The following is a 25,959-nucleotide window of genomic DNA, read 5'->3' as shown; positions in this document are numbered from 1 at the left end:
ACGAAAGGTCACAAAGAACCAAAGTCTAAATAAAAAGTCTACTTAATCTAAAACCCATATGCCTTACCCTCGCATTCCACTACCTCTACCTGGAAGCTTCTCTAACGCATTCGGAATTCCGTACTTCCACCTCCATCTATCTACCACTCTTCCTGACACGTCAAAGTATTCTGTAGCGTAGCTAAGCCACTTCTCTAGGTCAAACCCTCACAAACCTCTTTTGGCAAGGCAATATGGGAAAAGAAGACGATCTATGTCGCCCAAAAGTCCCACCGTAGCCTACTATTCTACTCTAATCCTAGTTCTCAATGCCGTCCTATTCGACGTAATGTCCTCCGACAGGCCAAGTTCTATTAGATCCTTCGCTAATCGATCCTCCCACCTCATCTTTGGTCGTCCCCTTCTTCGTATGCCGTCCACGTGAATAGACTCCGCTCTCCTTAGTGGTGCAGTTTCATCCCTTCTCCTAACATGTCCAAACCATCTCAAACGCTCTTCCCTTAGCTTGTTAATGATGGTCCCTACTTCAAGTTCTGCTATAAAAACTCCCGTCGAGATCCTATCTACCAAGATCTTCCCGCAAGTCCACCTTAACATCCTCATCTCAGCCACCTCTACTCGAGCCGCTTGGGCCTTCGTCATCGCCCAACATTCTGACCCGTATAGCATAGCCGGTCTAATAGCCACTCTATAGAACTTCCCTTTCAGCTTTAGCGGGATCCTCTTGTCGCACATGACTCCAGTAGCTGCTCCCCACTTCATCCATCCGGCTTGGATTCGATGTTTCACGTTTTCGTCTATCCCCCCCTCCCCCCCGATTTGTGTATCACTGATCCCAGGTATCTAAAAGACTCCTTCGGACACAATATGTGGCCCCCAATGCTAATCACCTCATCCCCATTTTGTCTTATCTCCTGGTTATCGAAGTCACATCTAAGGTATTCTGTCTTCTCTCGGCTCACGCACAAACCATGGTCTTTAAGGGTTTCTCTCCATTTCTCTAGCCTCTGGTTTAGTTCCTCCGTCGATCTCGCTATCAGCGCAATGTCATCGGCAAAAATCATACACCACGGTAGTTCCTCCTGTAGGCCCCTGGACAGTTCGTCTAGGATCAACGTGAAAAGGTATGGGCTAAGCGCCGAACGGGTGTAGGCCCATATCTATCGAGAAAAGTTCCGTGTTCCCCACAGGGGTTCGAACACCGGTCCTCGCCCTATCATACATATCCCTAATAACCCTAATGTATCTACCTGTAACCCCTTTCGCTTGTAGCGTCCTCCAAATCAGCTGTCGTGGTACACTATCGTATGCCTTTTCCAAATCTAGGAAGGCACAGTGTAGTGCTTTTTGTCTTTCCCTATACTTCTCCATAAGGCTTCTGGTGATATGAATAGCCTCCATTGTCGACCTACCTGGCATAAAACCGAATTGGTTCTCTACCACCTTTGTAACCCTTCTAAGCCTCATCTCTATCACTCTCTCCCAAAGCTTCATGGTATGACTTAGGAGTTTAAATGCCCCTATAGTTGCTACAACTCTGCACGTCCCCCTTGTTCTTATAGATAGGTATGAGCTCGCTAAGTCTCCATTCTTCTGGCATTTTTGCACTTGTCTAAATCTTGTTGAAAAGGCTTGTCAGCAAGCTTATCCCCATATCTCCCAAGCATCTCCATGCCTCGATAGGAATTTGGTCAGGACCTGTTGCTTTGTTTCTCCCCATCTTCTTTAGGGCGAGCCTTACTTCCTCTTGGCTGATCCTCGGAGTATCGTCGTCGTCGCAACATATGTCTGAGTGAGTACCGTGATCGATTCCTCATTCACTTCGCCCCGACTCTCTCCTATTAAACAGGTTGGCGAAGTACTATTTCCATCTTTTCCTAATGTCTTCCACCTTCACAATGCTCCGTCCGCTTTCATCCTTAATATAGATGACGTCTCCTAAATCTCTACGTTTTCTCTCCCTTGCTTTAGCAATTCTGAATATATCGTTTTTTCCTTCCTTTGAGTCTACTTTCTTATACAGTTCTTCGTGCGCTCTTTCTTTTTCTATAGCTACAATCTTCTTTGCCTCTTTCTTGGCTTCGTAGTATCTCTGCCTAGCCAAGGACCAGTCCTCAATTGTCCCATTTTGCTTGCTCTTGATAAGTTCTTTAAAGCAACTAAGTTTCTTCGCAACCTTGGTCTAGACCTCTTTACTGATCCACCAAGATTCCCTACCCCCTTTCCGCCGGCTACTTGTCCCTCTTGTTTCCCCTAGTACCGCCTTTGCCGTCTCCCTCATACCCTTTGCCAAGTGTATCCACAACTGATCAGCATCCGTATGCTCGCCGTCTTGAATCTCTAATGAGAACCTCGCGCTGGTCATCGATCTAAACGTCTCTGCTGCTTCACCCATAAGGTTTTTCTAAAGGATTGTTGGCCTTACAGCCTTTACATGTTTACCCATTACATACATATGCAATGAAACAAGCACAAAATAAAAATTATTGCATAGAGGTGGAATTCTATACTTCACGTATGTACATATTAAAAAACCACAAATCAATCCGTCAGATTCCAAATTCCCCTTGATTCACATATGCATATATGATCGGTTTTCCTCAAATCAACTTTTCCTTCTTAATGCTACATCATTATAAACAAACACAATAAGATAGATCAGTTAAAAACAAGAAATAAAAACATGAATTTAATAAAATAAAAATATGAAATTTCCACCGTATTGCAGTTGAATTAATCTTTTTTGTAGGTCCATTCCAAATAAAGGCCCAAACAACAATTAGTAATGTTATGTTTTTTCGTCTATGAGGGTTCGATGGTTCAAAGAATCTCTGCAAAAATAAGATTTTTGCACGAAAAGACATGACTCACTAATCACATCGGTTTGGGAAAAAATAAACCATGATGGATCGATGAAATTGATAAATGGAGGCTGATGTGAGACTCAGTGAGAGAGAAGAAAAAGAAAGAGAATATACAAGAAGGGAAAAGGAGAAAATGTAATACCCTTTTTTATTTTAAACTAGATTTTGTACCCGGGCGTTGCTCTGGGAAAAATAACGACACGTAAAATGTCGTGGCAAAAGGTAAAAAAATAAAAGTATAAAAAGTAAATAAAACAAAGCTTTATTCGAAAAGTAAAATGACGATAACTTTAGTAAATTTATGCGATAAAAATTAAAGAAATTAAAGTTTTCGTGACAAAAGTTGGAAGGATGAAAGTTAAAAACCAAATAAAACAAAACTTTGGTGCGAAAGTAACAGAATTAAAGTTATGTGAAAAGTAAAAGAATTAAAGTTATATGACAAAAAAGTAAAAAAGGTTAAAACTTGTAATGAAAGAGCCAAAAAATTACTGTTTGACAAAAGTTAAAAGGACAAAGTTATGTGATGAAAAGTAAGATAATGAAACTTTCGTGACAAAAGTTAAAAAAATAAATAAAAGAAAACTTTCGTGTGAAAAGTAAAAGAAATGAAAGTTATATGAAATAAAGTATAAGAGCGAAAACTTAGAAATTAAAAGAATAAAACTTTCGTGATAAAAGTTAGAAAGATGAAAGTTTAAAACTAAATAAAATAAAACTTTTGTGGAAAAGGTAAAATAAGTAAACTTATGTGACAAAAACTAATAAGGTTAAAAGTTTTTAAACTAAAAAACACTTAAAAGGCACGTGGGTCCCACCCAAAGTAAGACTCCGTGAAAGAAGTTTGAGAGAAAGAAAAACTTAGAAGGTATGTGGGCCCCACTAAAATTAATAAAAAGAAGAAGATTGAGAGATGACACGAAGAATAACGCACGGCTTTTAATTATATGTATAGAATTAATTATAATAGGTTTTTGTTTAATTACAAAACTGTCACCCTTCATTTCAACCATTGATCACTAATTTAAGGGTTAAGATTAAGTCAAAAAGGTTCATAAATATTCTCAAGATAACTTTTCAATATATATATATATATACACTATATCATAACTCGCGTAAAACGCGAGAGAATCATATAAAAAATATGTACATTTCTATAAAAAAAAATGACAATAAAAAAAACCCATTAAAGGTTTAAAAAACATAAATACTTTTCTATATCTTCATTTGTTTTGAAAAAACTACAAATCGAACATTTTATTTTTTTCTTTGATCACATTCAAGTATATATATATATATGTAACATAGTTATAAAAAAATTTGAAAAATTTTTGTATCTTAATATTAGAAAGTAAATATATATTAGTCAATCCTCGGAACAAATTACACCAAGTAACATATATATGAAATTTGTATATAACACGAGATCATGATTCTATTGACAACTTTCATAACATTATCCAATCATCATACACAAAATATATTCTTTTAGAATATCAATCTTCAAACCATAAAAGTTCTCATTTTTGAAGATATGTTTTTGACATGGCTCACGATTAAAAAGGCTTAAGAATAAAAATCGAATTGTTAAGAATACAAGAAGATGAATATTATTAATTCTGAAAAAATTTTGAAAGTGTAATTAATATTGTGTTTTAGTTTAAGCAAATTAATTGAAGTTGGAGGACTAATATCATCTTTTTTAAAATTTTAATCAAAGATGATGTAAGCAATATGATCTAAGGGTGGAGAATAAAGATGAAAATTTAATGGAGGGTAAAGATTACTTCATGTTGCTATTTAAAGTTTCTCTTTTAATATATATTAAAAATATATGGGTTAGGTATTGTAAAACAAGTATTAAAGTAAAACCAATATGACAAAATCTTGACCCATAGATTCACGAAGATTCACGAAGATTCACGAAGCAATTAATGTACGATGATTTTCATGATGCACAGTGATTTTCAGTAAAGAGAAACATATTGTTTTATTTGTTTTACTTTAATATTTGTTTTATTATACCTAAAACCTATATATATATATATATATATATATGTTAGGTATTGTCGAATAAATATTAGGGTTATTTACTAAAATGGTATTACTGATTTCATACCTATAACTTTAAAATTACTCTTATCATACCCCAACTTATCAATTTTCCACTCGGACGATACCTGACTTGACGGGTGTCTGTTTGGCCGTTAAATTGGGGTATGACCACCGTAAATTTTAAAGTTTTAGGTATGAAACCAGTAATATGGTGGATAGTCCAGATATCATTTATGTAATTAACCATTATTATTATTATTATTATTATTATTATTATTATTATTTTTATTTTTATTATTATGGTTGTTGTTGTTGTTTTTTTAATTACACAAAGTACATTGGTATATTTTTGTAAATATTTGTATTTATTTTATAAAAAAAAGCTTTATTTTTATAAAAAAAATTATTGTAAATATTTATTTTTTTATTAAAAACTATTAATATATCAAATACTATTATTTATAAAAACAAATTTTTAATAAAATAATATTTTATTTTATAAAAGATCATTTTTAGTACAAAGTTTTTATTTTTATAAAAAAAATTTCATTTTTCTTTTAAAGGGGTAAACCGGAAAAAATATCATAATTTCTTGTATTGCATTAGTACCTGTACAACTACTATGTAAGGTTTGAATCAACTCAAAACAGATTTAATCAACTCCATGTGGTGGTATCCATTCAAGACTTAAAGTACATTTATCAATGTTTTACATGAAATTAATGTACTGCTTCCGATTTACTGATTTTTTTATATAAAAAAACATAAATATGAAATAAATAAAATCATCATGGATCTATAATTTTATATATTAATAGTTTTTAATAAAAAATAAATATTTACAATAGTTTTTTTATAAAAATAAAGTATTCTTTTATAAAATAAAAGTAAATATTTACAAAAAAATATCAATGTACTTTTTAAAATTATTTATTCCTAAATAATACTTTGTGTAATTAAAAAAAACAACAACAACAACCATGATAATAATAATAATAATAATAGTAATAGTAAAAACATCACTTCTATTAGAAATTAATAGGATTTACAAGAAATAATAATAATAATAATAATAATAATAATAACAATAATAATAATAATAATAATAATGGTAATATATTAATTACATCATGACTAACTTTAAAATATTACAGTAGTCATACCCAACTTAACGGTCAAACCGCCCGTCAGGTCAGGTATCGTCTGTGTGGAGAATTGATAAGTTGGGGTATGATGAGAGTAATTTTAAAGTTATAGGTACGAAATCAGTAATATGGTGGATAGTCTAGGTACCATTTCAGTAAATAACCCTAAATATTATTGTAAAACAAATAAGATAACATTTCAATCCTTGGATCAAAAAGATCAAAATTCTAGCTAATTAGTTATTTTTATATTAAAATATTAATGATTAAGGATATACTTGTCATTTACTTCCCTTTTCTTTTCCCATTCTTTTGGCTTTTTTCCGTTTTTTCTACGCATCAAATCCCAATAACATAAACAAAAATTAGTTCTCTCTATTCAGAAAGGAATTGATAATTTCTCGTACAAAAAGTGAAGAAACAACGGCTACCAAAAGTGATAGATATACATAACCATAAGATAACAACATTTTTTATGCACAACCATTCGCAGCCATGAATAAATAAAGCTAGACATCTATTATTAAGTGGCGATGCACAAACGTGAAATAACAAAATCTTTGATGCACAGCCTTTTACTAACAATTGATGCACAGCCATTTAATCACCATTGATTCACAACCTTTTATTAATAAAACTATTACTTGATTCACAACGGTTTAATAACCTTTGATGCACAGCCGTTTGTCACATAACCATTGCCCGTTAATGCACAACCGTACGTCAACTACTCGTTTCCTCCTGCTCGTCGATTTGGTGTTAAAATCAATCGCAACTTATCGATGGCGTTGCCGGTGTGGCAGACGAGTTCATCGGAAAAAGTATTGCCCTCATGGTTCCTCAACGTACAAGATGGTGAAAGGTCGTTGTAGTTCCTCAAACAAATAGTGTTATCGGTGACGTACGCGGAGGTAAGGCGTCGTCAATAAAGAAAAAGGGGTCTCGAAAGTAGGATAGGATAGCGACTGGCATGTGGCGATGGCGTGTGTCATCCGACGGTGACCGGAGAAAAAGGGTGGCAGCAGATGGCGAAGAGAGGGGCAGCTGGAGAAAGATATGGGGTTTGGAGCTTTTAGTAATTAGGGTCTAATACACGATGGGTTACATCAATTATAGGAGCCAGATATTAATTTTACATAATGTCCATAATACCCTTGAAATTATAATTCAATTTTAAATATTCTCATGCCACATGTCACTTTTTTGTGATGTCTTACTTATTTTATGTTAATAGTTGTTTTATTTTATCGTAACTTTATATATCTAATGTATATTAAAACAGAAAATAATAAATAGCAACATGAAATAATTTTTACCCTCCATTAAATTTCCAACTTTATTCTCCACTCTTAGATTATATTGCTCACATCATCTTTGACTAAACTTTTGGAAAAAAGAATGATATTAGTACTCCAACTTCAAATAATTTGCTTAAACTAAAACACAATATTAATCATATTTTTTTTATCTAACTTTTTATTATCAATTTTTTTCAGAATAACAATAATATCTATCTTCTTGTATTCTTAACAATTTGATTTTTTTTTCTTAAACATTTCAATCATAAGCTCATGTCACAAAAATATCTTCACAAAAATATTCACAGATGACAACTTTTATAGTTTGGAGATTGATATTCTAAAAGAATATATTTTTGTGTATGATGATCGGATAATGTAATGAAAGTTGTCACTAGAATCATGATCTCGTGTTATATACAAATTTCATATATATGTTACTTGATGTAATTTGCTAAGAGGATTGACTAATGTATATATATATATATATAGTGGAAAGTTATTTTGAGAACCCTTTTTTTGCGAGAACTTTTCAAAATCAAGCCCAACCGATGATTATTGTTTACATGAAAATTGTTTTTTGATTGTTTTCTGAATAACTTATGTGTAATTTTGAAGTTTATAATTATGTGGAGGCATGGATTATCATCCGTTATATAATTATGTGGAGATTTGGATTCTTGATCACATGTGCACGAATATTGCTATGATTACATATGATTGACTTGCATACATGTGATCATAGTAATATTCGTGCACATGGGATCAAGAATCCAAATCTCCACATAATTATATAACGGATGATAATTTATGCCTCCACACAATTATAAACTTCAAAATTACACATAAGTTATGCAGAAAATAGTCAAAAAACAATTTTCATGTAAAGAACAATCATCGGTTGGACTTGATTTGAAAAGTTCTCAAAGGTTCTCGTAAAAAAAAAAAATTCTCAAAACAACTTTACCATATATATATATATATATATATATATTACTTTCTAATATTAAATAAAAGATATTTACAATAATTTTTTATAACTATGTTATATATATATATACTTGAAGGTGATCAAAAAAAAAATAAAATGTCCAATTTATAGTTTTTCTCAAAACAAATAAAGATGTAGAAAGGTATATATGTTTTCCTTGTTAGTTTGTATAATTATTTTTATTTTATTTTTTATTCTTCCAATTTTTTAAATTTTTAATGTCATTTTCTATTATGTCAAATTTTTATATGTATAAATGTATTTTTTTTATATGGTTCTCTCACGTTTTACACGGGTTATAATACAGTATATATATATATATACACACACAAACATAAGGCCATATGATAACAGATGTTGTTCAACCTAAGCACAAAGTAGCTTTGGCCGCAAGAAAATTATCACTAATTAAGTAAGATACCTAAACGGGGCTAATTGTCTACCCTATTCCGTACCTTAATCCTACTCCTTCAAGTATCTTCACATAGATCATGTCCTCCAACAAGCAATGCTCTGTTGGGTCAAAAATGCTATAGTCATCCCCCCCCCCCCCCCGGGACTAGGCCTACTTCTTCTCCAGGCCAAACCAACTCAAGCAGGTAAACCTATGAATAGAAAAATGTCAAACAAAACAAAATTCTAGGTAAAAATCTAAATAAACTATTCCCATGTGTCTTCCTCTTCTAGGACATGTCCCCCGATAGGCAATAATTCTTTTAGCACATTCTGTTAGAATATAATCACGTAAAATAAACGTGTGTCCGGAAAGTATTTAAGCCTACGGGGTCACACTTCAACATGAATGTAACTATAATTAATTAATATATTAAATGCAATTTATTAATTAATATATTAAATGTAATTTATTAATTAATTTGGTCACGAAGAACTAACGATTGTCCGTTAAATGTTAAATAGTTAACGGTATTTAATTAACGGACTTAACGAATGAGAGTTGTAATTAGGAAACAATTAGGAAACCCCTCTAGAATCTTCTAGGGGGGGCCGGCCGAAACTTAGGAGAAGGGGGGGTTTTGAAAACCCTTAACTTTGTAAACAAGTTACCTAATCCTATAAATAGAGACCTAAGTCTAATTGTTTTATACACACAATTCATAAGGTTTTCTAAATCCCTAAAAATCTCTCCTTCTCTCTCTCTCTTGGCTTCGGCCGATCCTAACGATAACAAAGGGTTTCGGGTTTTTGTTTGGTTCGAGTAATTGGGTATTAAAAAAGGGTTGTTTGGTTCGTGATCAAGTATTAGCATACATACATTCCAACGTTGTGTGTGCGATCGTAGAGAGGTTTAATTTTAAACCTTATTATAAAGTTTCTTACTTTATTCTCTCCAATTTAAGGTACACGTTTTCTTTCTTGGTTAATTAATTAACTACATAGATTTATCTTCGCTCGATATTTGATAAATTGTTATACAACGCATCACATTCGATATTATATCATCTTCCCTCGGTAGCATACATCTCCTGAGCAAAACCTTCTCCAACATCGAGTCACCTTAGTTTTGATCTACTTCTTCTAACATCTTATACATAATTTCTCATACCACTTTTTTTCAATTTATTTAATTTTCAACATTCATTAGTTCAGATATATTCACTTTAATCTATCAAATTATTATTTTTTTCTCAAATGTAACAATAGACTCGTAAAAAAAATTGAAATGTCTAAATTGTTGTTGCAAATAATTCGTAGTATTTGTTTATATAAAGTATCATGTTTTTTAAAAATATAAATGAAATGTGTATTTTATTGAAGTATTAATCATTTTTAAGTGTGATTGTTGGGTGTGTTTTAAAAAAATATTTGATGTGTTTTCTTTAAAAATATGTTAATTTTATTGGAATATTACATATATATTGGCTTAATTGTTGCTCGTGTGGTATGCTAAGGTGAAAGGTGTAATGTCATTTTTTTTTGCAAGTTATCTATACTATTTAATAAAAGAGATACACCCATTGTTGAAAGTTACTCAAGTGTAATCGTTTAAAATACACCTCTCCACAAAAACAACTCTTCTCTTCTCATTTGCAGTCATTCACATATACGCAACCCTCTCTAAATATCTCTCTCTCTCTTTCTTTAATTTGCAGCCATGAATCGCCGCCGCTGTGAATCACAACCGCACATAAAATTTACATCCGATTAGTTGATTGAATAAATTCGGGTTGAATGTTACACCATATTAATAATATCCGCTGCAATGCTAGTGTAAATAAAACAAAAACCAACTAATGGAGAGCTTACATGTCACAAGTTATATACTAGCGAAAAAAAGCCAAAATGTGTCAAAAATGAAGTGTGTTGTGCCAAGTTTTGCCAATATGTGCCCACTCAAAATTACCAAATAAACTCTAAACTTTTATTAAACTTAAAACTTCATTAAATATAAAAAATACAATACAACTAAATTGAAAAATAACATTCTTAAAACAAAATAAAACAACTACAATACAACCAAATGATCGTGAGGCTTGACAAATTCTTAATGTCTTAACTTATCAACCAATCGAGTTCCGATTGTAGCAAAACCTGTGCAAGCTTCTTACGTTCATTGATAGCGGTCGTCTTCATAGTGAATTCAATTTATATCATATATATAAAATATATTTATAAGTTAAAAAATATCCATATTTTTCACTTATAAATTAATATTACTAATTATTTGAATATATCCATCTATTAATGTAATGAAATGTAATTAAAAATTGTAAAATGATGCAAACTATGTTTTACATTATTTCTTTATATTAAATGATATCATTACCAATATTAATAGTAATATTAGATCTAGATAAATACTTGTCACTATTATGTTGTTATTGAAACAACCAACTAAATGCTAATGCCTGTGATTAAGGATGTTCAAATCTTCTTTTATAAAAAAAACACTCAATCGTAAAATATATATGCTCAATTTGTACATCATACAAGTATATACTTAATTTGTACATCATACAAGTATATACTCAATTTGTACATCATACAAGTATTTAGAATAGTATGATATACATACTGACAACTAGACGTGCATGAGACAAATCATGATTGTGATATACGTACATAAAGTATCTTACGTTTTATTATTTTTAAGTAACAACATATTTAATCACAATTCTCACACATGGAGCAAAAAATTTTATTTTTTCACTTTTGGTAAGGTTTAAACCTGTGATCTTGCAATATTTTATCTTGTGGGTCCATATGATAACATATTGGCGGTACTAGTTGATCTATGATCAGTTGATATGACATTGAAGTACGTTCATTTTTACATGTCTATATAGTGTTTGTCCATACTTAAGGTTGTGTTTGTAGATGTTTGTACAGATATTTATGTTGTGGTAGATGTTTGTAAATATATGTAAAGATGCTTGTATCATTGAAGGTAAATTAAAAAAATTTAAAATTTATAAAGCTATAAAATGATAGCTGACACAGTTAAAAATAGCTAAAATATTCAACCATTGGAAACAACCTTACGAACCATCTATTCTATAAATAAAGAAAAACTGTGATGACATAAGACTTTTCAAAATTCTATTATGTGATACTCCCACACATCATTTGAATTTAATAATGACATCATCATATTTTATTAATTTTAAAATTTAAAATACTTTTTCCTTTTCTATAAATTTTTATTGAATACTCACATTGTTATGTAAGATTTTAATCACCTTAATTTTTCGTTATAATAAGCCAAAAACTATAATGTCTTTTCGGATAACGGCTTTACTTTTTGCTTTTACAACCATATGTGTTTCGACGTGTGTCCACAAATACACAACTACTGTTTATGTTTAGTTTTGTTTTTTACATATTTTATCACAACTTTTCAACTTATTTAACGTTATTATTATACATTCTAACATGACAACATATTTTAAAGCTACCCGGATATTATTCGGTTTATTGCAAAGCGTTTATAAGTTAGCCCGGGTTGAAGCCGGGTTGAATAGCTAGTACGACTAGTATTAGAAAATAGAAATTGGGTTTCTATAAAATTTATTTTATTATAGGGGATATTATATAGCCTTTTGTTTAGGCAAATGCTTTAACTTTTTGGGACCGGGATGGATGTTGTGTAAGTTTCATTTCAATTTTAGAAAACTATCTAAAATCTAAATTGCCATCTTATTTTTTGATCAAGTATTCAAATCTAGCAAAGGCCTCCTCTTTCCGTTCGCTCTTCCCGAAGTGAGCAAAAATAGAAATTGGGTTTCTATAAAATTTATTTTATTATAGGGGATATTATATAGCCTCTTGTTTAGGCAAATGCTTTAACTTTTTGGGACCAGGATGGCTGTCGTGTAAGTTTCATTTCAATTTTAGGAAACTTGTTAGAAATCCAAAAATAGTGATACATTGTATTTTAAGTTATGGACTTACTTGTAGTTAAGTCATGGGTTGATGATTTCTAAGGTTGAGGGGCTAATTGTGATAATTAGCATAGTTAGTTAGTTTAAACTATAAATGGCCTTCAATCCCTTAGAAATCATAACTTGACATATTAACAACACATTCTTAATACCTTTACACCTGAATATCACACTCTTGATTCCAATTCTCTCTCAATACACACACAAACACCAAGAACACACACACTAACCAAACACCATTGTTGATGTGAATTCGGTTGATAAAATCGTGTTAATTACATTTGGTATCAGAGATAAACATCGTTCTGATCTCGATCCATAACTGAATTCAATCACATCTCATCACAAATCACCTTTAATTCTGTTTGTTTTCTGTTTCTGTTCGTCGTTTTTTTTTCTCACTGAAAACTCAAAAATTAACCTCTCAAATCACATAAAATCACAAATGTTTGTTCACCATTCGATTCCTCATAGTTAATAACATAATCCTCTCAAGTTTCATGTTCTAATTCAATCTGGATCAAAAGTTCAGATTTTGAGTTTTTTGGCGCTAAAATTTGGGATTTGATTCTGTTGTGTTATATGCTAAGTTTTGTTAATCGGATCATTGCTGAGGTGAAAACAAACTGTTTGCAAGTGGTTTCATGTTCAAATTCTCAGAAAATCAAAAGATATTGAAGTTTTAAATATCGTCAATGGAGTTGTTCATGTTCAGAGGTTGAAGACGACTGTGTAAAGCTAAAACGATCTTAATTTAGATCGTTTCAGTTTTCCTTTCCTTCATACTTTCATATCAGTGTTGTGGATTGTCAAACGATTCAAATTTTGATCGTTTTGAGAAGCGTGGTTGTGTTGTGAAGAACTGATTGTGGCTAACTGATCTTTTGGATTGGTTTTGGTCAATTCAATTCTTGAAAAATAAAAGTTGAGAAACTCTGAAGAGAAACCAAAACGATCTCTTTTAGATCGTTTTAGTTTTCTTAAAAACCAGAACGATCTCTTTTAGATCGTTTCAAGTTTTACTTGAATTTTTTTTCTGGTTTGAGTAATTTCTGAAGAGTTGTGTTTGGAAATCATACTACTTTTGGGTAACTGATCTTCGTGATTGGTTTTGCTCAATTCATTTCATTCCATTTCATACCAAAACTCTGCCTAAATCATTTCAGAATACTTAGAATTTTTCCTTCTTCAGAAAATCATTAAATTTAGATCGTTTCATCCTTAATTCAAAACAGATCGTTTCATTCTTACTCAAAATTAAATCGTTTCATTCTTCATTCAATTTAGATCGTTTCATCCTTAATTCAAAACAGATCGTTTCATTCTTACTCAAAATTAAATCGTTTCATTCTTCATTCAATTTAGATCGTTTCATTTTCATTCAAATTCAGATCGTTTCATTCTTACTCAAAATTAAATCGTTTCATTCTTCATTCAATTTAGATCGTTTCATTTTCATTCAAATTCAGATCGTTTCATTCTTACTCCAAATCAAATCGTTTCATTTTTATTTCAATTCAGATCGTTTCATTTCATTCCACAATTAGATCGTTTCATAGTTTCCTAATTTCTTCAAAATCAATTCAATTCTCAATTCAAATCAATTTCAAATGACTACTCGTGAAGCATTGTCTCTGGGTACTGATACAAGACCACCAGTTCTTTACCGTGGTAATTATGGACTTTGGAAGAAAAGGTTCATGGATTACATTGAACGTCAGACAAATGGTCACATGCTTAAGGACTCAATTATCAATGGACTTGCTATGCATCGTCATCCTACTACCCGTACTATTTTGACTCCTGATCTTTTGAACGCCGAACAAAGAGATCGTACTGTTGCTGACAACAGAGCTAGGTCATGCTTGTACCAAGCACTTCCTGATGAGATCTATGGCTCAGTTGATTCTTACGACACAGCAAAGGAGATTTGGGATGAAGTTGCTAGACAAATGGAAGGTTCTGATGTAACTTCAACTATTCGACTGACAAATGTCTTAACCGAATTTGACAATTTTCAGAAATCTCCAAATGAATCTCTTGAGTCTGTCTACTACAGATTTTGCAATGTGATCAATGAACTGAGAAAGAACAAGGTCAAGAAAGATGAGATTGAGTTGAACATCAAGTTTATCAAAGCACTTGGTTCCAAATGGGAAGATTATGGAACCCAAATCAAGCAACATCAAGATCTGACCAAATTCACCATTCACACTCTTTATGAATCTTTCAAGTTGAATGAGAGCAAAGTTCTAAGAAAAAATTCATTCAACAAAGTGCCAGAAGTTGTATCTACTGATCCTTTAGCATTGGTAGTTGAACGAAAGGTTTCTGAGGCTCTTAAAAGACAAATGACTATTGTTTCTTCATCTGATGAGGACGGAGAAGATTACTTGGCTCCAAGAGATGGTGTTCCTGATGAATTCTACCAAGCTCTTGTCGCTGTTACCAAGCATTTCAAGAAGAAATATTTCAAAGCAAGGCCAACTAACAACAATCTTCGAACTTCATCAACAAGTGCATTTCCAAAGAAGGAACAATATCATCACAAGAGTTTTGAACAAGGTGAAACAACTGTCTCCAAGAAAAGAGACAAGAAAGCAGAAAATGAGAAACAAATCATGGAGAAAGAGAAGCAATCTGACAAAAAGTGTTACAACTGTGGATTTCCTGGTCATTTTGCTGTGGATTGCAAACTGCCTCGCAAAAAGGATTATGCATACTACAAGCAGAAGATGCTTCTGGCAAAGCAAGTTGAAGCCGGTCAAGCCTTGATTGCTGAAGATGACAAGTGGCTCTTGCTTACTGATGATGAAGATGAAGATCTGTCTGCTAATGTATGTTTCATGGCAAGGTTGAGCAAAGATAAGATGCTGGAGGCTGACAACACTGACGAGGAATATCCCGATGATGAGGTAAATCTCGACTCTACTTTTTCATCAATTAAGGATAAAGAGTCTTGTAGAATTGCCTTATCAAACCTGACAAATCATTACACTTCTTTAGCCAACAAAAACAAGACATTGAAAAATAGCATTGTATTTTCAAAAAGGGAATACACAAAACTTCTTGAAGAAAATTCTAAACTTCTTTTTGAGTATGATGCTATGAAACAAGAATTTCAAAACTATAAAGAACAAATGTTGGTCAAAGAATGTGAAATGAATGCGTCTCTTGACTCTAAGTTATTGGAAAAGTGTCATAATTTAGAAAAGACCATTCTTGATCTTGAAAAGGACAATCAAGATCTTGAAGTTCAAAAGACCAATGAATGGCTTCGTGCAAATGCGAGACAAATGGATATTGATATTCTGAATAAAAAGCTTCAAGAAGCTACACCAAAAACAATTGAACTTGAAAGAAAAGTTTCTGATTTAAATCATAACTGTTTTTTAAAAGGCATTGAGATTGAAAATCTTGGAAAACAAATTGAGGAACATAAAAAGAATATACTTTTCTATCAAGAAAAGTTGTACAAAGTTGAACAAAACCCTCTTTTGGATTTCACTGCCTATTTCAATAAGTCAAAGATTGATAGATCAGAACTTCTTCTTGGGTTGGGATTTGAGAATATCACTCCATTGCAAAAAGCCAAAGAAAAGATCGAACCCTTGTATGATGAAAAGTTTTTGAGACTTGGTATGGTTCAACAATTCATACGTCCATTGGATGACGAATTTGAGACTGATGAAGTTGAGAAAATTCAAAACAATAAATTTTTGGTTAACTATGATGCCATCAACACTTCTTACGAAATGAAAAAGTCTTCAATTTTTGAATTAGAAGAGATTGCATCTAATTTTCAAAACCAAGAATTTGTCGTTTCCCCACCTAAACCAACTAAAGTGTATGTTCCATCTACAATTTTGGAAAAACAAATAAAAGGTTTACAACAAAAGGTGGAATCTCAACAACACTTTATCAATAATCTAAAGTCTCAAAGTCCGAATTCAAAGAATGAATCAATTGTTGTTGATATCAAGAAAGTTTGTGTGAATGTTTCTACACAAACTGATTTCAGTCTTTTAGTAGACCATTCAACTCAGACTGCTTGTGTTTCATCTACTGGTTCCTCCACCCAAACCTTGACTGATTCTTTTGAGTATTCATGTCGAAGTACTGCTACTGAAATAGCTGATGATTATGTGCAATCTAATTTATCAAATGACGAACTTGCGCATAGTTTAGTTTTGATATGGTACTACGTTAGGTTTTTCACTTGTGAGTTTCCTGAAGAGTTAGTTGTTCACCCTAAGCCTTGTGCTAGTATAGGTGTTGATACATTTACTCAATTTTCTTGTGAAACCAAAGAAGCATCAGTTCAAGTTGATTTTATTCATGAGACAACTAATAGTGTGAAGTTGGAAAACAAAACTCCTGATTTTTCAAAATTTTCTCCGATTTCATCATTCAACAAATCTGATTTTGATAAATTCATGGAGGGAGAATATGTTTTTGATTCTGAAACTGAGAAAAAGATTGAATCTACCAAAAATCAAAGTTGAATCAAAAGAGGAATCTCCAAAATCGTTTTTCAAAGCTCCAACTTCATATTATTCAAAGAAACGGGTTACTTCCAAACTCATCAAGACTGAACCAAAGACTGCCACCAAACCAACAATCAATAAGTTAAAAACAAAGTGTCCTACTCCAGAAAAGCATGTTAAAACCAAGCAAGATGAGAGCAATCCCAAAATAAAATACAACAAAGTGAAACTTCTGGAAATCAATTCAAATGTTTCTTTGTCTAGCCCTCATTCTAGTTCAAATTCTAAAGTGTCTAAGTCTAGCTCAGTTTTGCTAACTAGGGATGCTTCAAATAATGCAACTAGGTATAGGGATAGATATGGCTGGTTTTCTCATGATAAACCTAAGAAACAAGAAGTTTCCGCACCTCCAAAAGAGTCTAAAAAGATAAAAATGCTTCAAAACTCTCATTCTAATCTTCTTAATGCCAATCCAACAGGTGGAAAGAGCTTGATTAGTGAGTCTAAATGGGTAGCTAAGTCATTAGTACCTAAGATTACTAATGTTGATAAAAAGAAGAAAAGGCGAAGAAGAAAAGATGGTAGAAAGAAGAAGCATGTTTCTGTTGAGTCAAACAATTTATCTTTTAAGTCCTCTGTGTTAAACAATGTTAATGGTGCCAAGGCTAGGCCTTGTGATGTTGTAAACAATGTTAATTCTTGTTTTCATATGCATGGTTTGAATGCTGGTAAACATGTTACTTTTGATTCATGCATTAATATTCGATTGTTTAATTTAAATGTGCTTGTTAACAAGTATGTTGACATAAAAGCATGTTTGTATGCATCTCCTAAGTTATACCCCCTGCCTGTATTAACTAACCACAAAGGACCCGTCTTTAAGTGGGTACCTAAAGTCGGTTAAATTTTGTTTGCAGGAAATAACCATCTGTGTATGGATACTCGATTCCGGGTGTTCAAAACACATGACTGGAAATAAATCATTGCTCAAGAATTTTGTTGAAAGATTCATGGGAACTGTTCGTTTCGGAAACAATAATTTCGCTCCAATTCTAGGTTATGGAGAGATTGAAAGAAACGGAATTGTCATCAAGAAAGTTCATTATGTTGAAGGTCTGAGTCATAACTTGTTCAGTGTTGGACAGTTTTGTGACAACAATCTTCAAGTACTTTTTCGACAATCTCTGTGCAAAGTCCAAACTCTAGATGGAGTTGATATCCTATGCGGAGATCGTGAAGACAATCTTTTCACAGTTAATCTTGATGATAACCAACCAACTGATAATATCTGTCTTGTTTCAAAAGCAACTTCGAAAAATTCTTGGTTATGGCATAGAAGGTTTTCTCACTTGAATTATCAAACCATCAATGCTTTAGTCAATAAGCAACTTGTTGAAGGCTTGCCTGACTACAAATATGAAAGTGAGCATGTATGTTCTTCTTGTGCAGTTGGGAAGATCAAGAGAACTTCTCATAAACCAAAGAAAATTCCACACACTTTGGCACCTCTTCATTTGCTTCACATGGATCTTTGTGGGCCTATGAAAGTACAAAGCAGAAACGGGAAGAGATATATTCTGGTTATCGTTGATGATTATTCTGGATACACTTGGGTCAAGTTTCTTGCTTCAAAGGATGAAACAACTCAAATTCTGATCGATTTGATCACTTCCACTCAAGTGAATCTTCAACTTCTAGTCCGTTATATCCGTTCAGATAATGGTACTGAGTTCAAAAATGCCATCTTCAATGAATTTTGCAAATCAAAAGGCATTACTCACCAATTCTCTGTTGTTCATACTCCGCAACAAAATGGTGTTGTTGAAAGGAGAAATCGTACGCTGGTGGAAGCAGCAAGAACAATGCTTGCTCATTCAAAGTTACCATCAAACATGTGGGCTGAAGCTGTTGACACAGCTTGTCATACTCAAAATCGGTCCATCATCAATCAGCGTCATGAGAAGACTCCTTATGAGGTTATTAACAAACGCAAACCCAACATCAATTACTTCCAAATTTTTGGGTGTGTCTGTTATACCTTGAATGATCGGGAAAATGTTGGAAAGTTTGAAAGGAAAGGTGAGGAAGGTTACTTTGTTGGTTACTCAAAGACATCGATTGCATATCGCATCTTTAATCGTCGAACAAACACGATTCAAGAAACCATGAATGTTTGGTTTGACGAGATGTCTGGCATGATATTTGAACAAGAAAGTTTGCTACCAACAATCAGTGATCCAAGTACTTCAAGTGCTTCCTCAAGGACGTCTACCTTAGCATCAAAATTCAAGAAATATCCAACTCCAACAAGTGAAGAGCTAGATATTCTTTTCGAAGAATTCTACAACTCAAAACCGATTCAAGAAAAGGAACCTCAAGTCATCAATGAACCAATTCCGAACAATAACCCCATTCAAACAAATGAATCAGTTCCAGACAACAATCATGAATCATCTTCAAATTCCACAGAGCAAGAAGAATCATCTTCAAGTGATATTTATTCTCAAAAGAATGATCAAGAACAACCTTCTCAAATCACCCAAACAACAAATCCATCAGATACTCCAAATGTGTATGTACCATTGGATTTTGATCATCCAAATTTTGAGGAAAGAGTTCTTCCAAGCTATGATTCCATTGCTCAACAGAACTCTGGATTTAATGATGATAATGTTGACCTTCATCAACAAGATCCTCTTCCTCATGACAACAAGTGGTCACGTATGCGCAAAGATCATCCTACAGAACAAATCATCGGAGATCCACAAGCTGGTGTTTCTACCTGTACTACAGTCAATGAGTGTCTTGTTGCACTTTCACTGGGTAACATTGAACCCAAAACCGTCTCTGAAGCTCTTTGTGATCCAGAGTGGGTTAAAGCAATGCAAGATGAATTGGCTCAGTTTGAGAGACTGAAAGTATGGAGATTGGTTCCAAATCCAAGGCAAGAAGAACCAATTCGCACCAAGTGGATTTTCAAGAACAATAAGGATGAAAATGGAGTTGTAGTAAGGAACAAAGCTAGATTGGTTGCAAAGGGTTACTGCCAACAACCTGGTGTGGATTTCGATGGAAGCCATCCGTATATTCTTAGCTTATGCCGCATTCAGAAACCTCACAGTGTTTCAAATGGATGTGAAGACAGCATTCTTGAATGGAGAACTCAAAGAAGAATTTTACGTGGAGCAACCTGAAGGTTTTGTTGATCCTAAGAAGCCAAACCATGTCTACAGGTTAGACAAGGCTCTCTATGGTTTGAAGCAGGCACCTCGAGCATGGTATGATTCCTTATCTACTTTCTTACTCAAAGGAGGCTTTACCAAAGGTACTATTGACCCTACCTTGTTTATTCGTAAGCAAGGTAAACATGTTTTACTTGTCCAAATATATGTTGATGACATTATTTTTGGGTCAACCAGTCAAACTTTTTGTCGAAATTTTTCATCTCTAATGGTCAATCATTTTGAAATGAGCATGATTGGGGAAATGAATTACTTTTTGGGTTTACAAATCAAACAATTACCAACTTGTATTTTTATATCACAAGGTAAGTACATAAAGGATATGTTGAAAAAGTTTGATATGACTACATGTTCTTCAATTTCAACCCCAATGACTGCTCGTACAAACATAAATGCTGATAAAAATGGAAAACCATTTGAAGAGGTATAGAAGCATGATTGGTTCGTTGTTGTATCTTACAGCATCTCGCCCAGATATAATGTTTGTAACATGTATGTGTGCTAGGTATCAAGCCGCTCCAACCGATTTACATTACCAAGCTGTGAAACGAATTTTTCGTTATCTGAAGGGTACACCCAATCTTGGTCTCTGGTATCCAAGGGATACTGGATTCAATTTAACTGCCTATTCAGATGCAGATCATGCAGGTTGTAAGCTTGATCGCAAGAGCACATCTGGTACTTTACAATTCTTAGGGGATAAGATTGTAAGTTGGTCATCCAAGAAGCAAAATTGCGTATCACTGTCAACAGCAGAAGCCGAATATGTAGCAGCTGCTAGTTGTTGTGCTCAAGTGTTATGGATGAAAACGCAACTTACTGACTATGGTCTGAAATATGATCGTATCTGTAACAACCGCCTTAGAAATAATTTAAATAAATCCATGATATGTTCTAGTTTCGAATATGTGCTCACATGAAGGTCTATTCAATCTTAAATCTTGAATTATAAGACGAGTCTATGGTGTATTGTGATAAGAATATTAGGTTTCAAGACGTAAGCGATTGTATTCAAAAAATTCTAGTCCGAAAATGTTTTATTTAGACCCTACATTTATTAGAATCATTAATTAAGGGAAAACTATAAAAGGGTTAGAAAACCCCATTTTTCCACTTCTTCACCATTTTCTCCCCATCTCACCTCTCTCTCTCTCTAAAAACACACACATACATTCACCATCTTCACTCACAAAAATTCATCATTTGATTTTGAGTTGTTAAACCAAGATTTCTTGCATTTTTAGCTTCCTTGTGATAATCAAAACATATTTCTAGCATCGATTTTCAGGTAACCACAACAAATTTAGTGAACCAAACGTTTAAAGATCTTTAGTGAACCAAATCATCAGTACATCAAGGACACTTAGTGAATAAATAATCACGAGAACTAATACATGTATCCATCTATGCTCAATGGTTTGTGATTAGGTTGACATCAAGACATACTTGGATTCGAGTAGATATATTGTTAGAGCACATAAAGTGCACAATTTGTTGTCCGATGCAATAATTCTAAAAGGCTGAGAAATTCGTACAATTATGCTTACGAAGTTTAAGTTCGTATAAACTATTAACTTCGTACATATATGTCTTACGAAGATTAAGTTCGTAAGAACTATTAAGTTAGTAAGGCCCAGCCCGTTTGTACGAATTTGACAGCCCAGTCCGTTTGTTCAGCCTATAAATATAAGTCTTAGGTCACGAATTTAGGTTGATGATTTAGTTGCAACATAGAGTCATTCACTAGGTTCTCGAGGTAGAGATCTATACCTCGAGATACCGCCCAAACTATCACGATTCATCTCAATGATTGTAATCCGTAATCATTGTAGATGTTGTTCATACGGATTCATCTTGTAATCATATGATTAATGATAGTATTTTTGTGTTTATCTCCTGTTCTTATTATCTTCGTGTGTGTTTATCATGATAATCATTAATTAACCCTAAAGACGATCATAGACGGATTCCGCACATCTATGATTGTTAGATCTCGTGTTAATCGATCCGGGAACGTGCTGAAACACGTTCTCACAAGTGGTATCAGAGCTTTGGAGGATGATATTTCCTCAAAGGAGATCTGAAAATTAGGTTTTTGATGAAGAATTTCGACCAGATCTGCTAAATTCGTTTTGAATCTTGCAAAACGAATATAGGAAACGAATTTAACTTTAAATTCGTTCTAAATTCATCTCACGAAGATAGGAAACGAATTTAACTTTAAATTTGTTCTAAATTCATCTCACGAAGATAGGAAACGAATTTAACTTTAAATTCGTTCTAAGTTCATCTCACGAAGATAGGAAACGAATTTAACTTTAAATTCGTTCTAAATTCATCTCACGAAGATAGGAAACGAATTTAACTTTAAATTCGTTCTAAGTTCATCTCACGAAGATAGGAAACGAATTTAACTTACGAAGTTAGTTGTGCTTACGAACTTAAGTCTTAACTTCGTACAGATGAGGTCTTCACCTTACGAACTTAACCCAAAATAGCCAAACACACATCACGAACTTAACCTTTTTCACCTCACGAACTTACACTTACGAACTTGGCATTTGGTTGCAAAGTAACTTTGTTCTTACGAAGTTAGTTGTTCTCACGAACTTAAACTTCGTTTCATGCAGACTTAGTTCTTACGAAGATAACATCTAAGTTCGTGCTGATGTCATCAAGAAGTTAGTTTAACTGAGAGTTGATGTCATTACGAAGATAGTCGTTCTAGCTGAGACAAGTTCGTATATGGTTCTTATCAGACGACGAAGATGTTCTCAAGCTACTTTAGAGGTTCAGTGTGTTTTAACATCAGAAGATCAATTACATGGAAGCACACAACAGGGTAGTTATATATATAAAAAAAAAAAAAAAAAAGAGTAAAAAGGCGGGAAATCTCGAGTAACATTTAATTTCTTCTATGGTCTTAGAAGTGGATTTTTACGCGAGATTCAAAATTTGGTAATGGTCGAAAAATTTTGGTCCGTTTTCACGCATATTTGGCACGGTTTCGGCACAAAATTTCGACAATCATCAAATTTTTCCTAATTTACGTGAATACCAATGTTGCACGTAAAGGTGTTTTTCCCAGAAAATTTGGAGGGAAAATGGTGTACCCTGTTACCGGCGAAGAGTTTGCAGTTGTTATATGCTCTAGGCCATTTGGAACCTCATACAGGATAGGAGATACCTAAGACAGGCTGAAGTTCAAGATTTTTGCAGAGAAATGGGGGGGATAAAACTTTCAGTCCTCGGTATTTCTAAGCAAAAATATGAACTACTCGACATTCATTGAAGATCAAAGGTTATTCTGTTCATTCATTCAGTTTAACGGTTGATGGTGATTAAAGTATTATAATGTTCGAGTTTGAAGATCATCATGTTATTATTGGAGTATTATTAGAAGTTGATCTTTTTGATATAGCGGTTTGAACTGTTGAAATGTTGGTGCAATGAAGCTGGTTACTTGTTGTTGAGTATTTGAAGATTGAATCTTATCTATATTCCAAGACATAGAGATGATATCAGGTGACTGAGAGGAGCAGTCACGAAGATAAAGATCTTTATGTATGGTAGCGTATACAACTGAAGAGGATATCTGATTAGAAAGGCTTCGGGTGATTGGTAGAGTTGTGAAGATGCAAGACAGAGTCAGACACTCCTAGTTGAGACAGGATTCATGTTACTACAGTTTGTGATTCAAGCTACAGAGTTTCTTATTTTTGTGAGAGCTGATTGATTTGATGTTGATTGTTGGAAATTCAACTCCGCCATTACATGCCAATTAAGCAAGATGAGCAGAGTCTCCGGCAATAAATCCTAGGGTGGAAGATTGCTGATGTTTAATTTGGAGGTGCTACTACTGAGGGGGATAACTACAGCGAGAAGTGTTGGGTTGGTTAGTTTTCATGAAGATATAGAGATTTTGCAGGTTGAAGATCAGATTGCAGTTTCAGAAGATCGAGTCTCAACATTGAAGATCCGATATCTCAAGTTAAGGGGGAGGCTATTCATTTAGTCTTTCTATAACTAATATCGGTTTGTGAAGAATTGATTGCACCGGCCAAGGGGGAGTTTGTTAGAGCACATAAAGTGCACAATTTGTTGTCCGATGCAATAATTCTAAAAGGCTGAGAAATTCGTACAATTATGCTTACGAAGTTTAAGTTCGTATAAACTATTAACTTCGTACATATATGTCTTACGAAGATTAAGTTCGTAAGAACTATTAAGTTAGTAAGGCCCAGCCCGTTTGTACGAATTTGACAGCCCAGTCCGTTTGTTCAGCCTATAAATATAAGTCTTAGGTCACGAATTTAGGTTGATGATTTAGTTGCAACATAGAGTCATTCACTAGGTTCTCGAGGTAGAGATCTATACCTCGAGATACCGCCCAAACTATCACGATTCATCTCAATGATTGTAATCCGTAATCATTGTAGATGTTGTTCATACGGATTCATCTTGTAATCATATGATTAATGATAGTATTTTTGTGTTTATCTCCTGTTCTTATTATCTTCGTGTGTGTTTATCATGATAATCATTAATTAACCCTAAAGACGATCATAGACGGATTCCGCACATCTATGATTGTTAGATCTCGTGTTAATCGATCCGGGAACGTGCTGAAACACGTTCTCACATATATTTTACTATATCTGTGCTTATACTCTGTGCTCGCAGAACTACGTTGTAGCAGATCACTGTGAGTCTTCGTAGCCCCTTTTTCTTTACTTACTTCGGGGTGAAAGGAATACTACTCATGCTTTTATACATGCCGTAACTACTTTTACTACTCTTCGGCTATTTGACTACTTCATACTACTAGTCGGTCCTATTGAGGATTGTGTGTGCTCTATTGATACTATTAGCCGGTCCTATTGAGGATTGTGTGTGCTCTATTGATACTACTAGCCGGTCCTATTGAGGATTGTGTGTGCTCTATTGATACTATTGGCCGGTCCTATTGAGGATTGTGTGTGCTCTATTGGTACTATTAGCCGGTCCTATCGAGGATTGTATGTGCTCGCTTACTTATGTGCAAGTTGGTCACTAGCCACTACATACTACTTTACACTTGAGATCTATTGACGGCATAAAATGCTTTTATACTACTTGTTTATACTCAAACCTACGAACTCACCAACCTTTGTGTTGACTCTTTTAAGTATTCCTTCCAGGTAATCAGGCTAATCGTGGCTAGGAGTGGTAGCATGGGACTATTAGCAGACTTCAGGATTTAGGGTTGGAGTTTGCATGCTTGTACTTTGTGGTTGGTGGCAATATGCCCAATCGTATCCCCTGCGTGGGACTTTTCGTACTTGATTTGATCATCTTTGTTGAACTTGTGTGTAATAACTACTACTATGCTTGTTTGGTTATGAAATTGACTATTTATGTTTATTCTAAGCACTCATTTAGTATTCCTGTGTAACATCCATGTGCGCGTGTGCTTTATCTTACATCCCGAATTTTCC

General features: G+C 33.5%; 2 protein-coding genes across 2 annotated transcripts; both read right to left on the bottom strand.

The window, feature by feature from the left end:
• Nucleotides 1-282: 282 nt before the first annotated feature.
• LOC122610178 lies at nt 283-762 on the bottom strand. Its single transcript, XM_043783171.1, has one exon. The coding sequence runs from the start codon at nt 760-762 to the stop codon at nt 283-285; it is 480 nt and encodes a 159-aa protein (XP_043639106.1).
• A 1,099-nt stretch (nt 763-1,861) lies between these two features.
• LOC122610177 lies at nt 1,862-2,395 on the bottom strand. The gene is made up of 2 exons (XM_043783170.1): nt 2,189-2,395; nt 1,862-2,137 (listed from the first exon to the last, which is right to left on the bottom strand). The coding sequence occupies exons 1-2, from the start codon at nt 2,393-2,395 to the stop codon at nt 1,862-1,864; spliced, it is 483 nt and encodes a 160-aa protein (XP_043639105.1).
• Nucleotides 2,396-25,959: the final 23,564 nt, after the last annotated feature.

This window comes from Erigeron canadensis, chromosome 8, assembly GCF_010389155.1.
Source record: "Erigeron canadensis isolate Cc75 chromosome 8, C_canadensis_v1, whole genome shotgun sequence".
NCBI classification, from domain to species: Eukaryota; Viridiplantae; Streptophyta; class Magnoliopsida; order Asterales; family Asteraceae; genus Erigeron; species Erigeron canadensis.
This window is presented reverse-complemented; position numbering and strand designations above follow the sequence as displayed.